We start from the raw sequence: 18,219 nt of genomic DNA, 5'->3' as shown, positions 1-18,219 counted from the left end.
AATCAGAATCAGAATCAGAATGTTTAATTCACGAAAACACATGTTTACAGTGAAAGGGTGTTGTGGGGTTGGGATGTCGAAGTACAAAGCTTTCTATATATACCGAAGCATGCACGATCGCGCAAAGTTCAGAGAGAGAGAGAGAGAGAGGGAGAGAGAGAGCACTGCCGATCCTCTGTCACACATACACACACACACACACACATCTATATGACTAAGTGCCAAAAGGTGCGCACGAAAAGCGGACAAAGGGGCTAAAAAATAAAAGTTGACAAACACGACTGATATTGTGATTTTTGTTAAGACAACAGATGCTGGAACCCAATTACGAAAAGAAAAGATAAATTTACCCAAATGATTTTACAAATAACGATAATTTTGTTCGTTATATCATTCAAAACGGCACTGAGTCATAGCATTAAGGTTATCTCGCACGTTTTTAAAGCTAGGGCTTTGAAACTTGGCACACAACCAAAGTATAATGACCTCCAGGTATGGTGCACATCACATTAAACAACATTGAATTTCAAGGTCACAGCGAGGTTAAATTTCCTTTGCAAACTGGAAAATTGTCGTTGTCACGTCTTACATGTTTTAATACTAGATCAGTTAGACTTTACACACTTCACATACTTTCAGCATTTTTATAAAACCTCATTAAAAGTGACCTGCTTGTTAATCTTTGTCAAAGTTCAAGGTCACAGCGGGGTCACATCTGGTCCAAATGTGGAATATTTTCAATTTATTCAGCGCGTTTATAGCACGAGCTTTGAAAATACACACAGTTCTAGTGTATAATGTTCACACACGATTAAAGTCTGGTTGAAAAAGTCAAGGTCACAGCAGGGTCGCGTTGAGGTCAAACATATACATTTTTCAATGAGGTTTTCTCATATGTTTTTGAAGCTAGGGCCTTGAAACTTGGCACACTACGCAAGTTAAATTAAACCTCATCAAATTCCAAGGTCACAGTGAGGTTAAAGATCCTTTAAGGATATTTTCTAAAAAAGGTGACCGCCTGGTTAATGTTTGTCAAATTTCAAGGTCACAACAGTGCCATCTGGCTTAAACTTTGAAAAATTGTCAATTTCTTCAACTAGTTTTATAGTGTTTGAAGTCATTCACACATGATGAAAGTCTGGTTGATAAAATCAAACGTCAAGGTCGCAGCGGGGTCGCATTGAAGTCAGACACATACAATTGTCATTTTCACGAACGCCTTTTAAGCAACACCTTTGAAACTTCACACATTCCAAAGTTTTGATGTTGTTTGGTTATAATTAAAGTGTGGTCAATTTCCATGATTGAGAGCATTCAGAGGGGTCAAGTTGAGGTCACACAAAAGAGATTAAATTGTCGACACAACAGATGAGACTGGCTACCACTGTTTATTTTAATACACTTTTATGCAAATTTTAAATTGTGTTCAACCATATACACCAAACTCACCCAAACTCCGGAAACATCCAAGAAAAGGAAAAATGTGTCCAAGCAAGGAAAAACGCCATTTCTTCAAAGGCTGGAATAACTACAGAGGCAGCCGCGTCATTACACACAATGCAATTACGTCATACATCATACATTTCTATGAGTCATGTTGAATGGAATGGTGGCATGTGCCTCTATTCTAGCTAACAACAAAGCTGAAAAAATGAATATTATCTGTTTGTTTTGTTTGCTTTACCCGTACGAGACCTTTCTGTGACCTTGACATGTGACAAGGATCTACCTTAACTTCTTTAAGTCGGAGTTGAGAGTTGTGTGATGTTTGAAGGCTCTCCCTTTAAAAACAACTGAGATAATGATGCATTTTCGTGTTTTTGATTTGCCCATGTGACCTTGAGATTCGACAAAGGTCAACAAGACTTTAACCGTGTATGGAGGCTATTAAGCCCAAAGATGTGAACTTTCAAGGTTCTTGCTTTGAAAAACTCTGAGAAAAAGGTTATGTTTTTTTTTTTACCCACACGAGACCCTGCTGTGACCTTCACATTTCTCAAGGATCAACCTTGAATTCTCCATGTTGAACAATCATTAAGCAAAAGCGTTGTTTGAAGTTTGAAGGTTCTAGCTTCAAAAATCTCTGAAAAAATATGTTTCATCCGTTTTCTGAACCACATGTGACCCAGCCGTGACCTTGAAATCTGACAAGGGTCAACAAGACTTTTACCATGCATGGGGGCGATTAAACCCCAAATGTGTGTGAAGTTTCAAGGTTTCAACTTAAAAAACGTCTGAGAAAAATATACATTTTCCTTTTTGGACAATGTGTTGCACGCAAGACAACACGACAAACGCTCGTGTTATCATTCTTTTACTTTAAGGTCGACTTGCGTGCCCGCTCTTTCGCTAATCTCAATTAAAATTCATCTTAGAAGTTCGGTTTTATTACGCTTTTAATTAAGAAGATTAAACTAAGACAACAAATAGTTAGTTTTACCCATTAAACTCGATAAGGTAGTGACATTTTATGTTGAACGCAAGAAGGTGTCGCACGCAAGATCTGAAAAGATGTTGACGACATAATTTCAACACTTGATAGCGCAATCGTGGTTCGTGATTTCTTCACAAATTTTGAACACAGAATGTGTCACGTGGTTCCGTAAATGAAGTAGATCTTTGTACATGTAAATTTTGTTTTTAAAAGAAAATAACCGTTAATTACCGAACATTTTGTCGCACGCAAGATATGACGAAATTTTCAAATCGTTTTCAAAAATGCTGTTCAAAAGTTCTGCAGTCTTTGCTGGATTACTTGAAAGACAGCAGTTTGATACACCGTTATCGCTTGACGTGTCGACATCAATTCCAGAGTTTTTGAAAAAGAAATTTAGTAAATATCTGCGATTGAAAAATGTATGCCGTGATGACGAATCATCTTGCGTGCGACACCTTAAAATTCGGTTATCGAAAAAAAAAAATTCTCTCGAGATTTAGATTTGACGTTTGGTCTCGTCTGTAAAGCGATGTTTCAGGCATTCAATCAAACTAAATGCAATTCATTTGTGCTTCTTGTTATTTTTCTGTGGCATATTCAAAACACGAGGTATCACGATGTCCTTTTTCAGATGGCCGGTTTTGGCGTTATTTTTGACTTTAAACAAAGATAACTTCAAAACCGTTCAAGTCAGACACACGAAATTATGTCCACTATCTCTTCGCACATTCATCCACACACACACCAATTTTCAGCAGACACACGTTTTTAGAAACATTTTTATTGTAAAACAAAGTCGTCTTCTGTTCTGTGAGCACCTTTTGGCACTTAGTCATATCTATATTATACGACTTGTGTGTGTGTGTGTGTGTGTGTGTGTGTGTGTGTGTATGTGTGTGTGTGTGTGTGTGTGTGTGTGTGTGTGTTCGCTATGCCAAGCCAAAGTTCTCGATGGATCTGCTTCAAATTTGGTTGCCATACACAACCTGGTCGATGAGAATTTTCAACACGTGCTCTCAGCGCGCAGCGCTGAACCGAGCGTGTTTTTAATCCAAACATATCATATCTATATGTTTTTGGAATCAGGAACCGACAAGGAATAAGATGAAATTGTTTTTAAAATAATTTCGGAAATTTAATTTTAATCATGATTTTTATATTTTTAATTTTCAGAGCTTGTTTATAATCCAAATATAACATATTTATATGTTTTTGGAATCAGAACATGATGAAAAATAAAATAAAAGTAATTTTGGATCGTTTTATAAAAAAATAATTTTAATTACAATTTTCAGATTTTTAATGACCAAAGTCATTGATTAATTTTTAAGCCTCCATGCTGAAATCCAATACCGAAGTTTGGCCTTTGTCGAAAATTGCTTGGCCAAAATTTCAATCAATTTGATTGAAAAATGAAGGTGTGACAGTGCCGCCTCAACTTTTACAAAAAGCCGGATATGACGTCATAAAAGACATTTATCGAAAAAATGAAAACAAAAAAAGTCTGGGGATTTCATACCCAGGATCTCTCATGTCAAATTTCATAAAGATCGGTCCAGTAGTTTACTCTGAATCGCTCTAAACACACACACACACACACACACACACACACACACACACACACACACACCCACCCACACACACACGCACACACAGACACACATGCACCACGACCCTCGTCTCGATTCCCCCTCTATGTTAAAACATTTAGTCAAAACTTGACTAAATGTAAAAAGACAGACAATTGCACAATACAAAACAAAAGCGTCCTTGTTTATTTTTTCTTCAATATTACTTTAATTACACTGGTGACCCGACCAAACAAAATATATATAAAAAGTATGAATGTTAAAAATCACAAATCAATGTCGTCTATACAATGTCAGTGTATGAACAAAAGTATAAAGAAGAGAAATCGATTCCCAAAAAATAAGACAAGCGACGTCATCCGTAAAAGTCTCTCTGTACAAGTTCATCTGTCAGTTAAAAAGCACTTTGGTCACAAATTTTAAGACAAACAATATCATCGATAAATTGTCAGCAAATGGAAAGTCAGTAACCGACCGCACACATACACACATATACACACACACAAAGGTCTGCGTTGTTGGAATATTTGCCAGACAAAAACTGCAATCTGTGTTTTCATACACAAAGAAATGTCGTCGATTTTAACGGTTTTGACTATTTTGGCGATTATGGTGGGGAGGGCGATGGTGGTGATGAAGGTGGTACCGAGGTGGTGGAAGAGGAAGAGGAGGAGGATGTGAATAAGGGGGAGGAGGAGGCGGTGGAGGAGGGGCAGCATGACGCGGAGGTTGCGGAGGCGGGATACCCAGACTGTTAAAAGCCCTGCTGCTCCTTCGCCGAGCATTGGCGATGGCCGAGTTGTTACGAGCCGCTGCGTTATGCTGGCCCTGGTTCGCCGCCATCTCAGAGGGAAACGGCACCGGTTCTTCATAGACAGTATCTCCGTCAAACTCTCCCTCAGGGTACTGTCCGGAGAAGGGAGCATCAGGTTCCGAGATGATGTTCTCATAGATCGGTTCGCCTTCCGAGATGATGTTCTCGTAGATCGGTTCGCCTTCCGACATGGTCGTCGTTTCTGTGTCCGTGGCTGGGTTTCCGTACACCTGTTGTTCCTCCTCCTCTGAGCTGATCCCTGTGCCGTACTGGGAATCGTCCGTGTCCGTCATTAGTAAGGCCCCTTGCTCTAGGTCCATCTCTGCGCCTGAAAGCATGTACAGTATTAAACAGAAATGAAAATTCGTTATTGACGCTTTTTCGGTCGGTTGTCGGAAAACGGGGTGTCGCTATTCGAGGGTCATTAAGTAAGGTCCCTAGTTCTGGGTCCGTTGCTGCGCCTGAATGCATGTACAGTAGTAAACTGAAATGAAAAGTCGTCATTGACTCTTTTTCAGTCGGTCGGTCGGTCGGTTGTCGGTTGTCAGAAAACGGGATGTCGCTATTCGGGGGTCACTTGTAAGGCCCCTAGCTCTGGGTACGTCACTGCGCCTGCAAGCAGGTACAGTAGTAAACTGAAATGAAAAGTCGTTATTGACTCTTTGTTAGTTTGTCGTCGAAAAACCGAGGGTGTCGCTAATCGGGTCAATTACAGTACAAGACGCATCTGAAAATCGGTCGAAAAACGGGATGTGTCGTTCTTGCCTACATTAGTTTATACTCTTCTCCATACAAGCTGACCTGCTCCTTCCCGTGGCCTGAAGATGTAGCCCTCAGCGGGCGCCTCCATGTCTCCCCTCTTCATGGCCTGCACCATGGACGTCTGCATGAGGCGGGCGGCAACTATGATGGCCGTCTGCAACACACAGTTAACAGCGCCGGTGATAATGTCACTGAGAGATCGTTTCCCCTCTACACGGGCGCAGTGGCCTAGTGGATAAGACGGTGGCCTCCCATGCGGAAGGTCGCGGATTCGAATCCTTGGTTAAAGGTGGAGATTTGTCCGATCTCCCCGTCAACGTACACTTTTCAAAAAAAGTTAAGGATCGGTTGAAAAAACGGATCTAATTATAAAAAATTGCCAAAAATTTAACATCGACATTATAATTAAAAGATTAATGTGTTTGAATTAACAAATGAACAATGAGTCTTGACCTAGAATTTTGTTTGGCAGGCAGAGTTATTTCCCTTTGTTGGACTTCTCAAAAGCTTCTGCATTTTGGAAGAAAAAAGGTGTTTTTTATAGCCCCATGAAATTTGCGGAACGCATGCCAGGGCAAAAGGTTATGATGCACGTGCTACAACAGGGTCCTGGCTATGAACATCGCTCACCAGCTTGTGTTTAAAGGTTGACACGATGACAAAATTATGCACAGTAGCAACATGCCCCCACGAAGAAAACTAAGCGATTTGGATAGAGGAAGGGCAATAGAATGGCTACAAGACGGTATTGCTGCCAGGCAAGTGGCCAAGAGGCTTGCAGTGGCTCCCTCTGTCATCATCAGACTAAAACAGAGGTTCCACGCAACTGGAAGAGTGCAGGAGCGACAATGTTCTGGTCGGCCCAGAGTCACCACACAAAGAGAGGATCGCTTCATTCAGAGGCAGGCCATGCAACAAAGAATGGCTACGGAAAACAACATTAGGCAACGCCTACAAGCTACCACCAACACTGTGTTAGTGGTCAGACGATCCGAAACCGCTTACACAACTTTGGCTTGCGTGCAAGGCGTCCAGTCCGAGGAACAACCCTGACTGCTAATCACCGAGCAGCTCGCCGAGCCTGGTGCACTCAACATGTGAGGTGGCAACGTCAGCAGTGGGCTCAGGTGTTGTTTACAGATGAGTCCCGCTTTTGCTTGGAACCTGCTGATGGTCGCATCTGAGTGTGGAGGCGTCGCGGAGAGCGCTTCGCAGAAGGCGCTGTTCTGGAACGACAGCGTTTTGGCGGAGGCTCTGTGATGGTCTGGGGAGGGATCAGCACACGTCTAAGGACACCTCTGTACCATGTAGTGGGCAACTTGACCGGTGTCCGCTACCAGAATGAGATCCTGCAACCCCTGGTCGTTCCAGCCCTCCAAGCGATCGGCCCTCCTGCGATTCTTCAGGATGACAACGCACCTCACCATCGCTCTGCAGCTGTAAACACCTTCATCCAGCAGGCCAGGGTCAACAGGATGCTGTGGCCAGCCAACAGCCTGGACCTGGACCCCATAGAGCACATGTGGGACGAGCTTTGTCGTCGGGTACAGCAACATCACCCTCCTCCTGCCAATCTGGGTCAACTGCTGCAATGGCTCCAGCAGGAGTGGAATGGAGTTCCCAGAGCATTCATATGCAACCTGATCCACTCCATGCGCCAACGATGTGTTGAATGCCTGGCACACAACGGAGGGCACACGCGTTATTGACACTGATTGACATTGTTGTGAATTCCATTTTCGAGGGTTGTCACGTTTGACACACTCTAGCTAAATTGTCGCTGCCGCGTTCGATCTTTGCTTTGTTTGTCATTACTCCTTGGTTGTTCAATTATATAATTTTTAAAAAATGAAAGAGTTCGGTCTTGTCTGTTTTGTGTGGCGTGCTTGTAAAAAAGTGATCCTTAACTTTTTTTGAAGAGTGTATGTGCAGATCTGCTAGTTCCTTATCCCCCTTCGTGTGTACACGCAAGCACAAGACCATCTTTATAGAATTAAAGCAGATAGACCTCAATGTGCCAGAGGTTCTTGAGAATGAGAAAGCGTTAGAGACAGCAATGGAGGAAAATTGTTTTTTGCTGTGTGTTTCTCCCTCAATGACACTTTAGGTCACAACAATGACCGGACCTGAACTGACCATTGACCTACCTACCTTCCTTCAATGGCCAGCCGACCGCAATACGTTACACTGGAAGCTAAAGCAGGTAAATTTATAGAACCAGTTCACAGTATAAAGACCATAATATACACAATACAAAGAGAGAGAAAAATAATGGTAATTGGGTGATACATTGTTTTCTGCCCAGGGGACACATAGGAGCCTTCATATTGAAATGGTAGTGCTACTTTTGGTTATCACTAATACTTATTTGCACATACGCCATTAACAAAAAGCTGGATAAAACAAATTCAAGAGAAAGGTCTTTCGTATGATGCAAATCAGTACAAAGAAAACCTGTTGCTTCGATTGACGTCAGACGTGATTGCCAAACTATTGAGCGCCAATTGCAAGCATCGCCCATCAAGTCTACTTCAGCAAAGTCTTTTTACCAAAATTTCAGTGACAAAGCTTCGTGCAGCGAGCTTTGTGAATAGACTTCACGAAGTCGACTTTGCCCAATCTATGTCAGGCTTTAGGTATGTGATTCGCTTAGTGTCGCCCAGTATGGGGTCGTCAACTGCGGGGTCGCAAAGTATGGATGAAAGTGATCGAATTCAGGACAGATATATTATTTTCCCACCTGAACAAAGAACACGAAGAGAAGACTTCGCGAAATCGACTTCGCCACATCTATATCAGGCTTTATGCATGGGATTCGCTTAGCGTCGCCCAGTATGGGGTCATCATCTGCGGGGTCGCAGTATGGATGAAAGTGATCAAATTCCGGACATCTATATTACTCCCCCACCTGAACGAAGAACATGAAAAGAAGACTGAGCGTCACGCCCCGCAGGATCATGTGGCCGAAGAAGTCCATGAGGGCGCGGCGACAGCCCTGGGTGTAGAGCGTGATGTTCTGGTGGTGGTCGTACTCGTAGTGCAGGTAGTTGGTGGTGACGTGGTGGTGGATGCAGGGACGGGGGGAGACGGGGTTACAGCAGCTGAAGGGAACGTCGTCGTTGGTGTACTGTAAGCCGTCCTTTACCTTCCTGAACGACAGTCCGTGATGGGAAACGAATTTGCAGTCTTTTGAAATAAAAAGTTGTTGCAAAACACGCAGGCACGCACGATACGAATACATGCATCCACGCCCGATACGTACGTACGCAAGCACGTACGTACGAACACACGTACGTACGAGCACACACACACACACACACACACACACACACACACACACACACACACACACACACACACACACACACACACACACACACACACACACTCTTCAAAAAAAGTTAAGGATCGGTTGAAAAAACGGATCTAATTATAAAAAATTGCCAAAAAATTAAACATCGACATAATAATTAAAAGATTAATGTGTTTGAATTAACAAATGAACAATGAGTCTTGACCTAGAATTTTGATTGGCAGGCAGAGTTATTTCCCTTTGTGGGACTTCTCAAAAGCTTCTGCATTTTGGAAGAAAAATTTGTGGAACGCATGCCAGGGCAAAAGGTTATGATGCACGTGCTACAACAGGGTCCTGGCTATGAACATCGCTCACCACCTTGTGTTTAAAGGTTGACACGCTGACACAATTATACACAGTAGCAACATGTCCCCACGAAGAAAACTAAGCGATTTGGATAGAGGAAGGGCAATAGGATGGCTACAAGACGGTGTTGTTGCCAGGTAAGTGGACCAGAGGCTTGCAGTGGCTCCCTCTGTCATCATCAGACTAAAACAGAGGTTCCACGCAACTGGAAGAGTGCAGGAGCGACAACGTTCTGGTTGGCCCAGAGTCACCACACAAAGAAAGGATCGCTTCATTCAGAGGCAGGCCATGCAACAAAGAATGGCTACGGAAAACAACATTAGGCAACGCCTACAAGCTACCACCAACACTGTGTTAGTGGTCAGATGATCCGAAACCGCTTACACAACTTTGGCTTGCGTGCAAGGCGTCCAGTCCGAGGAACAACCCTGACTGCTAATCACCGAGCAGCTAGCCGAGCCTGGTGCACTCAACATGTGAGGTGGCAACGTCAGCAGTGGGCTCAGGTGTTGTTCACAGATGAGTCCCGCTTTTGCTTGGAACCTGCTGATGGTCGCATCCGAGTGTGGAGGCGTCGCGGAGAGCGCTTCGCAGAAGGCGCTGTTCTGGAACGACAGCGTTTTGGCGGAGGCTCTGTGATGGTCTGGGGAGGGATCAGCACACGTCTAAGGACACCTCTGTACCATGTAGTGGGCAACTTGACCGGTGTCCGCTACCAGAATGAGATCCTGCAACCCCTGGTCGTTCCAGCCCTCTAAGCGATCGACCCTCGTGCGATTCTTCAGGATGACAACGCACCTCCCCATTGCTCTGCAGCTGTAAACCAGCAGGCCAGGGTCAACAGGATGCTGTGACCAGCCAACAGCCCGGACCTGAACCTCATAAAGCACATGTGGGACGAGCTTTGTCGTCGGGTACAGCAACATCGCCCTCCTCCTGCCAATCTGGGTCAACTGCCGCAATGGCTCCAGCAGGAGTGGAATGGAGTTCCCAGAGCATTCATATGCGTTATTGACACCGATTCACATTGTTGTGAATTCCATTTTCGAGGGTTGTCACGTTTGACACACTCTAAATTGTCGCTGCCGCGTTCGATCTTTGCTTTGTTTGTCCTTACTCCTTGGTTGTTCAATTATATAATTTTTTTAAAAAGGAAAGAATTCGGTCTTGTCTGTTTTGTGTGGCGTGCTTGTAAAAAAGTGATCCTTAACTTTTTTGAAGAGTGTACACACACACACACACACACACACACACACACACACACACACACACACACACACACACACACACACACACACACACTCGACACACAAAACAGGAAGGCCAAACATTGACCATCCCTGATCACTCCATGGTTTTGTGATTATTTCAGGTATTAAACTATTAAAACATGTTCAAATTTTATGGCACCAGTTGTTGGTGTTGAGAAACAATAATTTCGTTATAGATTTAATGTTCCGGTTTGCAATGATGCAAAGAGAAAGAGCGATTACTTGCTGACTCCAATACGCTCTCTGTGCACCTCTGGTGATCTTACTTTTTTAGAAAGACAAATATCAAGCCAGTCGTAAACGTAAACAACAACGGGGGTTTAGAATCATGCTATATTTAGTATATATGTTACAGTAAATTCCACAAACCAGGAAATTTACAAAATCTCACCAAATTTCACTGTGGGAGTTTACAAATTTCCTAAAAAGTCTTGGAAATTTGCTTATTTCCTGATTTCAAGGGTTAGAAAATGCAAAATTACTGAAACAGACTTCAAAGAAAACAAGTGCTTTAATTGTGAACTGATTATGAATGATTAAATGATTTTGGTTTCCTTATAAGTTTACTTAATTTCATGCACTGTTACAGTAAGTACAAAATGTATATAGTGTGGCGGGCAGTGATAATCCACCCTATCAACACTGACTTCTGCACTTCTTGAGGGTTCGCCACGACAAAGTCTTCCGAGATCCACGGCACGATGAACCAGTCCTTGAAGCCCTCGTCCCCGCAGCACTCGTACTCCATGTGCAGCACGTCCAGCCGTGACTTGACGCTCGGGTCCTTGCTGTACTGCTGCATGGCGTTGTCTAGACCCCCCTCGAAAGTGCTGGGCAGCACGTATAGCTGCAAGGGGAGACACGACGAGAGAGAGAGAAAAGGAAAGACGTGACTATCTGAAGCATAAAGTCACAAAAGCAGCCAAATGAAGCTGCAGCACGAAGATGTCTTTGCTCCCCTTAGCTGCCCTCCTTGGCCAAACAGGGCAATACCTGAAGACATCAATCTCTCTCTCTCTCTCTCTCTCTCTCTCTCTCTCTCTCTCTCTCTCTCTCTCTCTCTCTCTCTCTCTCTCTCTCTCTCTCTCTCTCTGCACCTTCTCTCTCTCTCCACCTTCTCTCTCTCAACCTTCTATCTCTCTCTCTCCACCCTCTCTCTCTCTCTCTCTCTCTCTCTCTCTCTCTCTCTCTCTCTCCCTCTCTCTCTCTCTCTCTGCACCTTCTCTCTCTCATTCATTTGTACAGTGCTTACGCGTGCCTGTCTTAAAGTATGTGCTGGTTTGAACACCCCTATATCGGTATTGGTATGTGTACGCAAGTGCTCGTGCATGCGTATGGGAGTATACATGCTCGTATGGAGTGGGGGGGGGGGGGGGGTGTGAAGGCGTAGAGATAGGGGCCGATGACGAGCGCCATACAAGCAATTATGCATCCGTCAAAACATTATGGACGATACCTGTACTAAACAGAAGATGCAAGCGGCGAAGACGAGCAATGTAGAGATGATAGCGACGATGATTGCGATGAAGGCCAGTCTGAGGGCTTCCACGCGACGACTGGCGTAGTGCGTTTTGGCCAGGGAGCTTACCAACAGCAACATGGCCAGAAAGTTGATTGTGCCTGTGTTATAATAAACCAACATCTGCACAACCAAATAACTTTGCATGGCAATGCTGCGTTTACATTACTTCCCACTGCGATCCATGAACAACAGACAGAGACATACGCAAACAACTACAAAGAGAAAAAAACCAAAACAATGAAAAAACGCATGTGCAAAAGAAAAAGAAATGTATACGTACACGTAGGTCCAGACAGCAAGAAACAAAGTCTGATACGGAGACAGAGATTTACAAGGACGTAGGCAGACAAACAGACAGACATACAAGGGAGACAGACATATCTTACCATATATGCAGAGATAGACGTAAAGGAACCAAGCCCACGCCGGAGGAGGTGTGAGCCCTTACCTCCTGTCCTACCCCTCTTAGGCCCTACTTTCTATTCTACCCCCCTCCCTAGCCCCACCCTCCTCTTTAGCCACTACCTCCTATCCTACTCCCCTTAAGTCCTACCTCCTATCCCCCCTCCCTTGCCCCAACCCCCTTCCTTGTACCCATGCACCCTCCCTAGCCCCTACCCCCTTTACCCCTTCCCCACAAAATAGGGGGCGAAGGCTGAGAAGAGGAGAAACGATCGCACCATCCCATTGCTTCCCCTCAGTCTTTATCACTGAGACGGGTGCAAGGGGATGTGACGGTTTGACAGAACCTCCTCTCTCGTGTCTAGCGAGATGGGAACACAGCAACCTTCACATTCTTTCACTTCCCTCCATCTGTTTGAGATGGGTGCAGTGGGAAGAAAAGAAGGAAGTGATGACAGGTCCCCCTCTCTACTCCCTCTGACTAGACATTCACACTCCACTTAAAATCCTTTCTCAAATTTGCCATGTGACTTTTAAGGCAACTTGTTTAAAACAGAACGGTAAGTGTGTCTGTCAACAGAATCTCTTGAAAAACACCCTCGTTACGCAGAATGCACTAATGACTTTTGTCGTTTTATTGTTGTATTTTTAATTTTGTTCTAATCGATGGAATATCCCAGTAAAAGTCGAAATTAATAATGTTACGTTTCCCAACGTTGAGGCGGCCCAGCGCATAAAAACAAAAATAATTGTCGTGGTCAAGTAGTGAACTCTACTCATTTCGTTTGACGATATTCACAAATCTACAATCTCCGTTATACAGCCTGCCAACTTCCGTTGTGAACACGTGTTTTTGTGGTGGTGCATATCTATGGTTGGAAATATTACGCCTTTGTATTATCGATTTGGGTACGTAGATTTTTCCTTTCTTGCTGTAATTTAAGTCCAATGTACGTCACACTTATTCAGAAACGAATGGGTTTGTTTGTTGACGTGTACGTGTGTGTGAGTGAGTGTGTGTGAGTGAGTGAGTGAGTGAGTGAGTGTGTGTGTGTGTATGTGTGTATGTGTATGTGTGTTTGTGTGTGTGTTTATGTGTGTGTGGGTGTGGGTGAGTGGGTGTATGTGTGTGTGTGTGTGTGTTAGTGTGTGTGCGTGTGCATATATGTGTCCATTTTTCTTTCTTTCTCCGTTCTTTCTTTATTTCTTTCCTTTCTTCTTTCTGTCTTTTGTTCTTTCTTTCTTTCATAATTCTTTCTTGCATAATTCTTTCTGTTATAATTTCTTTCTGTCCTTGTTTCTTGTTTCTTTTTTACTCTGCAACCACGCAATATTTAATTGTATGTATTTTGGTAGAATGGGATTCAAGACGAGGGTGTGTGTGTGTTCGTGCGCGAGCTTTGGCTCTTTGAGCGATTCACAGAACGGAAGTACTCATATGAAATTGAATAGATGATATCGCTACATGTTTATGTGTGTTATTTTTATTATTAAATGTTGTGGATGTAGTTATTGATTGAATGCGGCGATTTTGGTTATTGCGACTAGTTTCTTGTTATTTTTCTGGCATCTTTCTCTCTCTCTCTCTGTCCCCCCCTCTCTCTCTCTCTGTCTCCCCCTCTCTCTCCCTCCCCATCTCTCTCTCTCTCTCTCCCTCTCTCTCTCTATTGGTACCCACGTTAATACGGATGGTGAGTGATAGCCGAACGTATTTCAGTGCACTCGTTTGACTAAATGGTTAATCATGCTCCAGCGTTCTTGTTGGTTTTTACATTTAGTCAATGTTAATTCGAGATTCGAGACGAGGAGGGTGGCGTGTGTGTGTGTATACGTGTGTGTGAAGAGCAATTCTCGGGAAAAAATGGACAAATCACCATACAAATTTACATATTATGATATCCTCAGACTTCTTCTTTCATTTTTGTGATAAATTTCTTTGATGGCGTTATATCCGGCTTTTTAGAAAAGTTGAGGCGGCACTGTAACGTCCTAATTTTGTCAATGTTATTGAGCGAAATTTTGGTTGGGACCGTATCCCAAAATTTGAGGCTACCGTTCTAAAAGTTTGTATTGTGTCGCGGTTCGTCATTTTACAGCAAACCTAAACAACACAACATAGGGGAGATATAATGCAATATTATGAATGTAAAACTGTTTTCGCTGGTGTATTGTACAATTGCAGGAAAAGGCAAACGGACGAAATTAAGACCTAAATGCCGCACTTCCAACCACAAAATGTACTCTTTCACGTAAATTCACGTATTTTCTTACGTAGCTGCATTGAAGAGTACCTATACATTATGCTTGATGTAACTGTTATTCAATTTTCTTACAATTTAGCCAACCAAATGTGTCTTTAATGCAGTAACATACCTACATATGTTCAAGAAATTGCTGCGAGACCCAGCGGAGAAGGCGATAGGCATTAAACCGGGCGTGCATCTTCCCCCGGCGTGAAGCCAGACATTCAGAAACACACATACAGACGCATACATCATTCAGAAACAGACCGACAAGACAGATACACCACTGAACAGTAACAGCCAGAAAAGACGACAGTGGTGTTGCTGTGGTCATGCCTTGGACTAAATCGAGCACTTTCTCAAAAACAAATCGGACATACAGACCAACGAAGGAACAGACAGACCAGCTCGGAGAAAACAGCCTACAGCATAGCAGTGTGCATGCCGTCTTGCACAAGATCTAGCCCATCGTCCGCAGCAAATCGGATTTACAAGTTTGCAAGAGTCTGAACAGCAACATGGGCACGACAGGCAGACAGACAGAAAGACAGACAGACAGAAGGACAGATAGAACATACAGACAGACTGTCAGACAGATAGAAGGACATAAAGACAGACAGTCAGACAGACAGACAGACAGACAGACACACACGCACGCACGCACGCACGCACGTACGTACACACACACACACACACACACACACACACACACACACACACACACACACACGCACACACACACACAACTAAACTATCTCACTCAGCTGTGAAAGCTAGAACTTGAAATAGGGCAGTGTAGCATTGTGCAAGCCCTGCACAAGGCCCGACTAGCTCATCGTCCACAACAATGTAGAAAGTTGAAAGGTACTGAACTTGTCAAATCCAGGTGCACGGAGCCCCTGGGGCTTTTAGTCATACCTCAGGCAGCTATCCGTTAGAAGAACTACCAAGTTTCATTGACTTGCACCCAAAGAGTCAAGAACTGCGATTTTTTTACGAATTAATTTCGTACTCGGACCCGGCTGGTCTTGACCTATTTTTGGATCTAAATTTAGATCAGGTAGATCACCACATCATGCACAAAAAGACACGTCACTAGCAAACTATGTCAGACGTCATCATGAGTTTGTGTAAAACAAAATGGAGGCCGGAATCACTCAGTTGAATCGAACTCCGACCAAACACCACGTAATAACTAGGTTAATTTATGCACTCGCGTGAACAAGAAACTGTCGAGCTTCACAGATGTCGTCGTTGGGTAGTTTTGGGTTTGTTTTACTACCATAGGAGGATTTTTGAACTGTAAATGCACTCAGCTGCAACAAAAACGCAAAACGAAGGCTGTGAGCTGCATTGTGCCTTGAAGCGAAGCAGGCAGCGACATGGGCATGACAGACAGACAGACAGACAGACAGATAACTCACCCGTGGCAGCCAGCAAATAGGGCAGTGTAGCAGTGTACATGCCCTGCACAAGGTCTAGCTCATCGTCCACAACAAATCGGATGTAGAAGGTGGTACATATGAGAGACACCGACAATGGCATGACAGCGATGCCCCCGAACATTGTGATGGACGACAGCTGATGACGCTGCTTCTCCGTCAGCGGCACGTGCAGTTTCATGATGACGTATTAGGCAATGACGTCACTCAGAGGTTAGTTTCTGGTTTTGATGGAGAGGAAAATGTTGTGATGTAGTTAGTTATATGTTTACTTAAATGCGCGTTGTTTCCTAACTTCGGCCATGTTGAACTGTTTGCGCAAGACAACAGTGATGATTGAACACTACCGTTATAAATTAAGGTATTAGTATTAGTACTCATGCATGGTTCCTTCTTCGGTCTTTTCACGTCATTTCATTGACGCAGTACCACATTTGACAAAACAGTGAATAATCCTGCCATTGTAACCCTAGGTCGACAGATTCAAATTGGGATTCAGAGTGTGTGCATGCGCCCTCGTGTGTGTGTGTGTGTGTGTGTGTGTGTGTGTGTGTGTGTGTGTGTGTGTGTGTTTAAGTATGTATTTGTGTGTATGAGTCTATGACGTGTGTCTGTGTGTTTATGGGTGTGTTTCAGACTCAGTTGTATGTGTGTGTGTGTGTGTGTTTGTGCGCGCACACGTTTGTGTGTGTGCGCACACGTTTGTGTGTGTGCGCACACGTGTGTGTGTGTGTGTGTGTGTGTGTGTGTGTATGTGTGTGTGTGTGTGTGTGTACCGTGCGTGCGCGTTGGCGGTCAACGCGGCCTGTTTGCTGGATGTGCGTCCATGTGTGCGTCCAGCTCTTTATCTGTTTTGTGTAATTGCCCTGAAATGACTCAAATTTAGCTCATTGTGGTTAAAAACAAAATAAAAAAGTAAAAGACACCGACCGACCGAGTGAGAAGCTGGGTCAAAGACGTCTGGTTACCGTAAAGAGTATAAACCAATTTTTGTGAAAAGAGGAACTTACCTTGGTGTTCCAATAGACAAACAACGTTAAAACGATTCAAATCGCTGATTCTAATCGTCGCAGAACCCAAAGAACCTGGCATTCAATCCGTTCTTGTTGAATTGCAAATCAGAAGAAATGTGGCCCTATTTGTTGAATTTTGGATGTGTGTTGAAGACCATATTCCTCACTTTGACGCCATTGTTCCAGGCCTGGGCAATCCATGACGTCATGATAAGTATTACGTCATCCAGTTTCACGAGAAAAATTCCAAGATTACTGAAAATAGAGCTCAAGTCAGTGCGTGATATTTAGAATGTGGTCTTCCAATTCTTGGGAAAATGTCTAAGTTTGATGTTACAATTTCATGTTTTACTAAGAAATTTGTCTGACGCTATGCATTTATTTTAGCAATTCTCTCATTTTAAAAGTAAACAGCGTCTGTTCTTCAATGTAAGGCATACCAAGTGACGCCAGATAAGGTCGTCGATCACACACGTACACACACACACACACACACACACACAAACGCGCGCAGACACACACACATAATCACAAACAGAGAGAGAGAGAGAGAGAGAGAGAGAGAGAGAGAGAGAGAGAGAGAGAGAGAGAGAGAGAGAGAGAGAGAGAGATCCTGAACATTGACTCAATGATTGAGAAGCTGCAGGGTTACTTAAAATAACAATATTTTTATTTCCAAAGACATGCATAAAACAAAATTGTCAACTGTGCAGGCCAAAACACAAATATGTTTCCTGGTGCTTAAAAAAAACCAAAAAACGTTTAAAAAAAACCCACCCGACAAACACCTCCAAAGGCACACAAAAGAAACAACAAGTCGCGTAAGGCGAAAATACAACATTTAGTCAAGCTGTCGAACTCACAGAATGAAACTGAACGCAATGCAATTTTTCAGCAAGACCGTAAGTCCACCGCTCGTGGCAAAGGCAGTGAAATTGACAAGAAGAGCGGGGTAGTAGTTGCGCTGAGAAGGATAGCACGCTTTTCTGTACCTCTCTTCGTTTTAACTTTCTGAGCGTGTTTTTAATCCAAACATATCATATCTATATGTTTTTGGAATCAG

General features: G+C 43.5%; 1 protein-coding gene across 1 annotated transcript; it reads right to left on the bottom strand.

Annotated features, from left to right (window-relative positions):
- Positions 1–4,217: 4,217 nt before the first annotated feature.
- LOC138953715 (peripherin-2-like) lies at positions 4,218–17,233 on the bottom strand. Its single transcript, XM_070325606.1, has 7 exons — positions 17,154–17,233; positions 16,126–16,364; positions 11,991–12,154; positions 11,182–11,381; positions 8,511–8,751; positions 5,642–5,756; positions 4,218–5,168 (listed from the first exon to the last, which is right to left on the bottom strand). The coding sequence occupies exons 2-7, from the start codon at positions 16,322–16,324 to the stop codon at positions 4,609–4,611; spliced, it is 1,479 nt and encodes a 492-aa protein (XP_070181707.1). The 5' UTR covers positions 16,325–16,364; positions 17,154–17,233; the 3' UTR covers positions 4,218–4,608.
- Positions 17,234–18,219: the final 986 nt, after the last annotated feature.

Source organism: Littorina saxatilis, linkage group LG17 (genome assembly GCF_037325665.1).
Source record: "Littorina saxatilis isolate snail1 linkage group LG17, US_GU_Lsax_2.0, whole genome shotgun sequence".
NCBI lineage: Eukaryota > Metazoa > Mollusca > Gastropoda > Littorinimorpha > Littorinidae > Littorina > Littorina saxatilis.
Note: the sequence above shows the minus strand (reverse complement) of the source record. Positions and strands in the feature narration are given on the sequence as shown.

What these genes read in the sequence shown, in the direction of transcription:
- LOC138953715 (XM_070325606.1), bottom strand. Translation starts at nt 16,324, where the DNA reads ATGAAACTGCACGTGCCGCTGACGGAGAAGCAGCGTCATCAGCTGTCG. An exon ending in CTATTTGCTGGCTGCCACGG is followed by an intron (nt 12,155 to 16,125) that starts GTGAGTTATCTG and finishes ATTATAACACAG; the next exon opens with GCACAATCAACTTTCTGGCC. An exon ending in CAGGCCACGGGAAGGAGCAG is followed by an intron (nt 5,169 to 5,641) that starts GTCAGCTTGTAT and finishes ACATGCTTTCAG; the next exon opens with GCGCAGAGATGGACCTAGAG.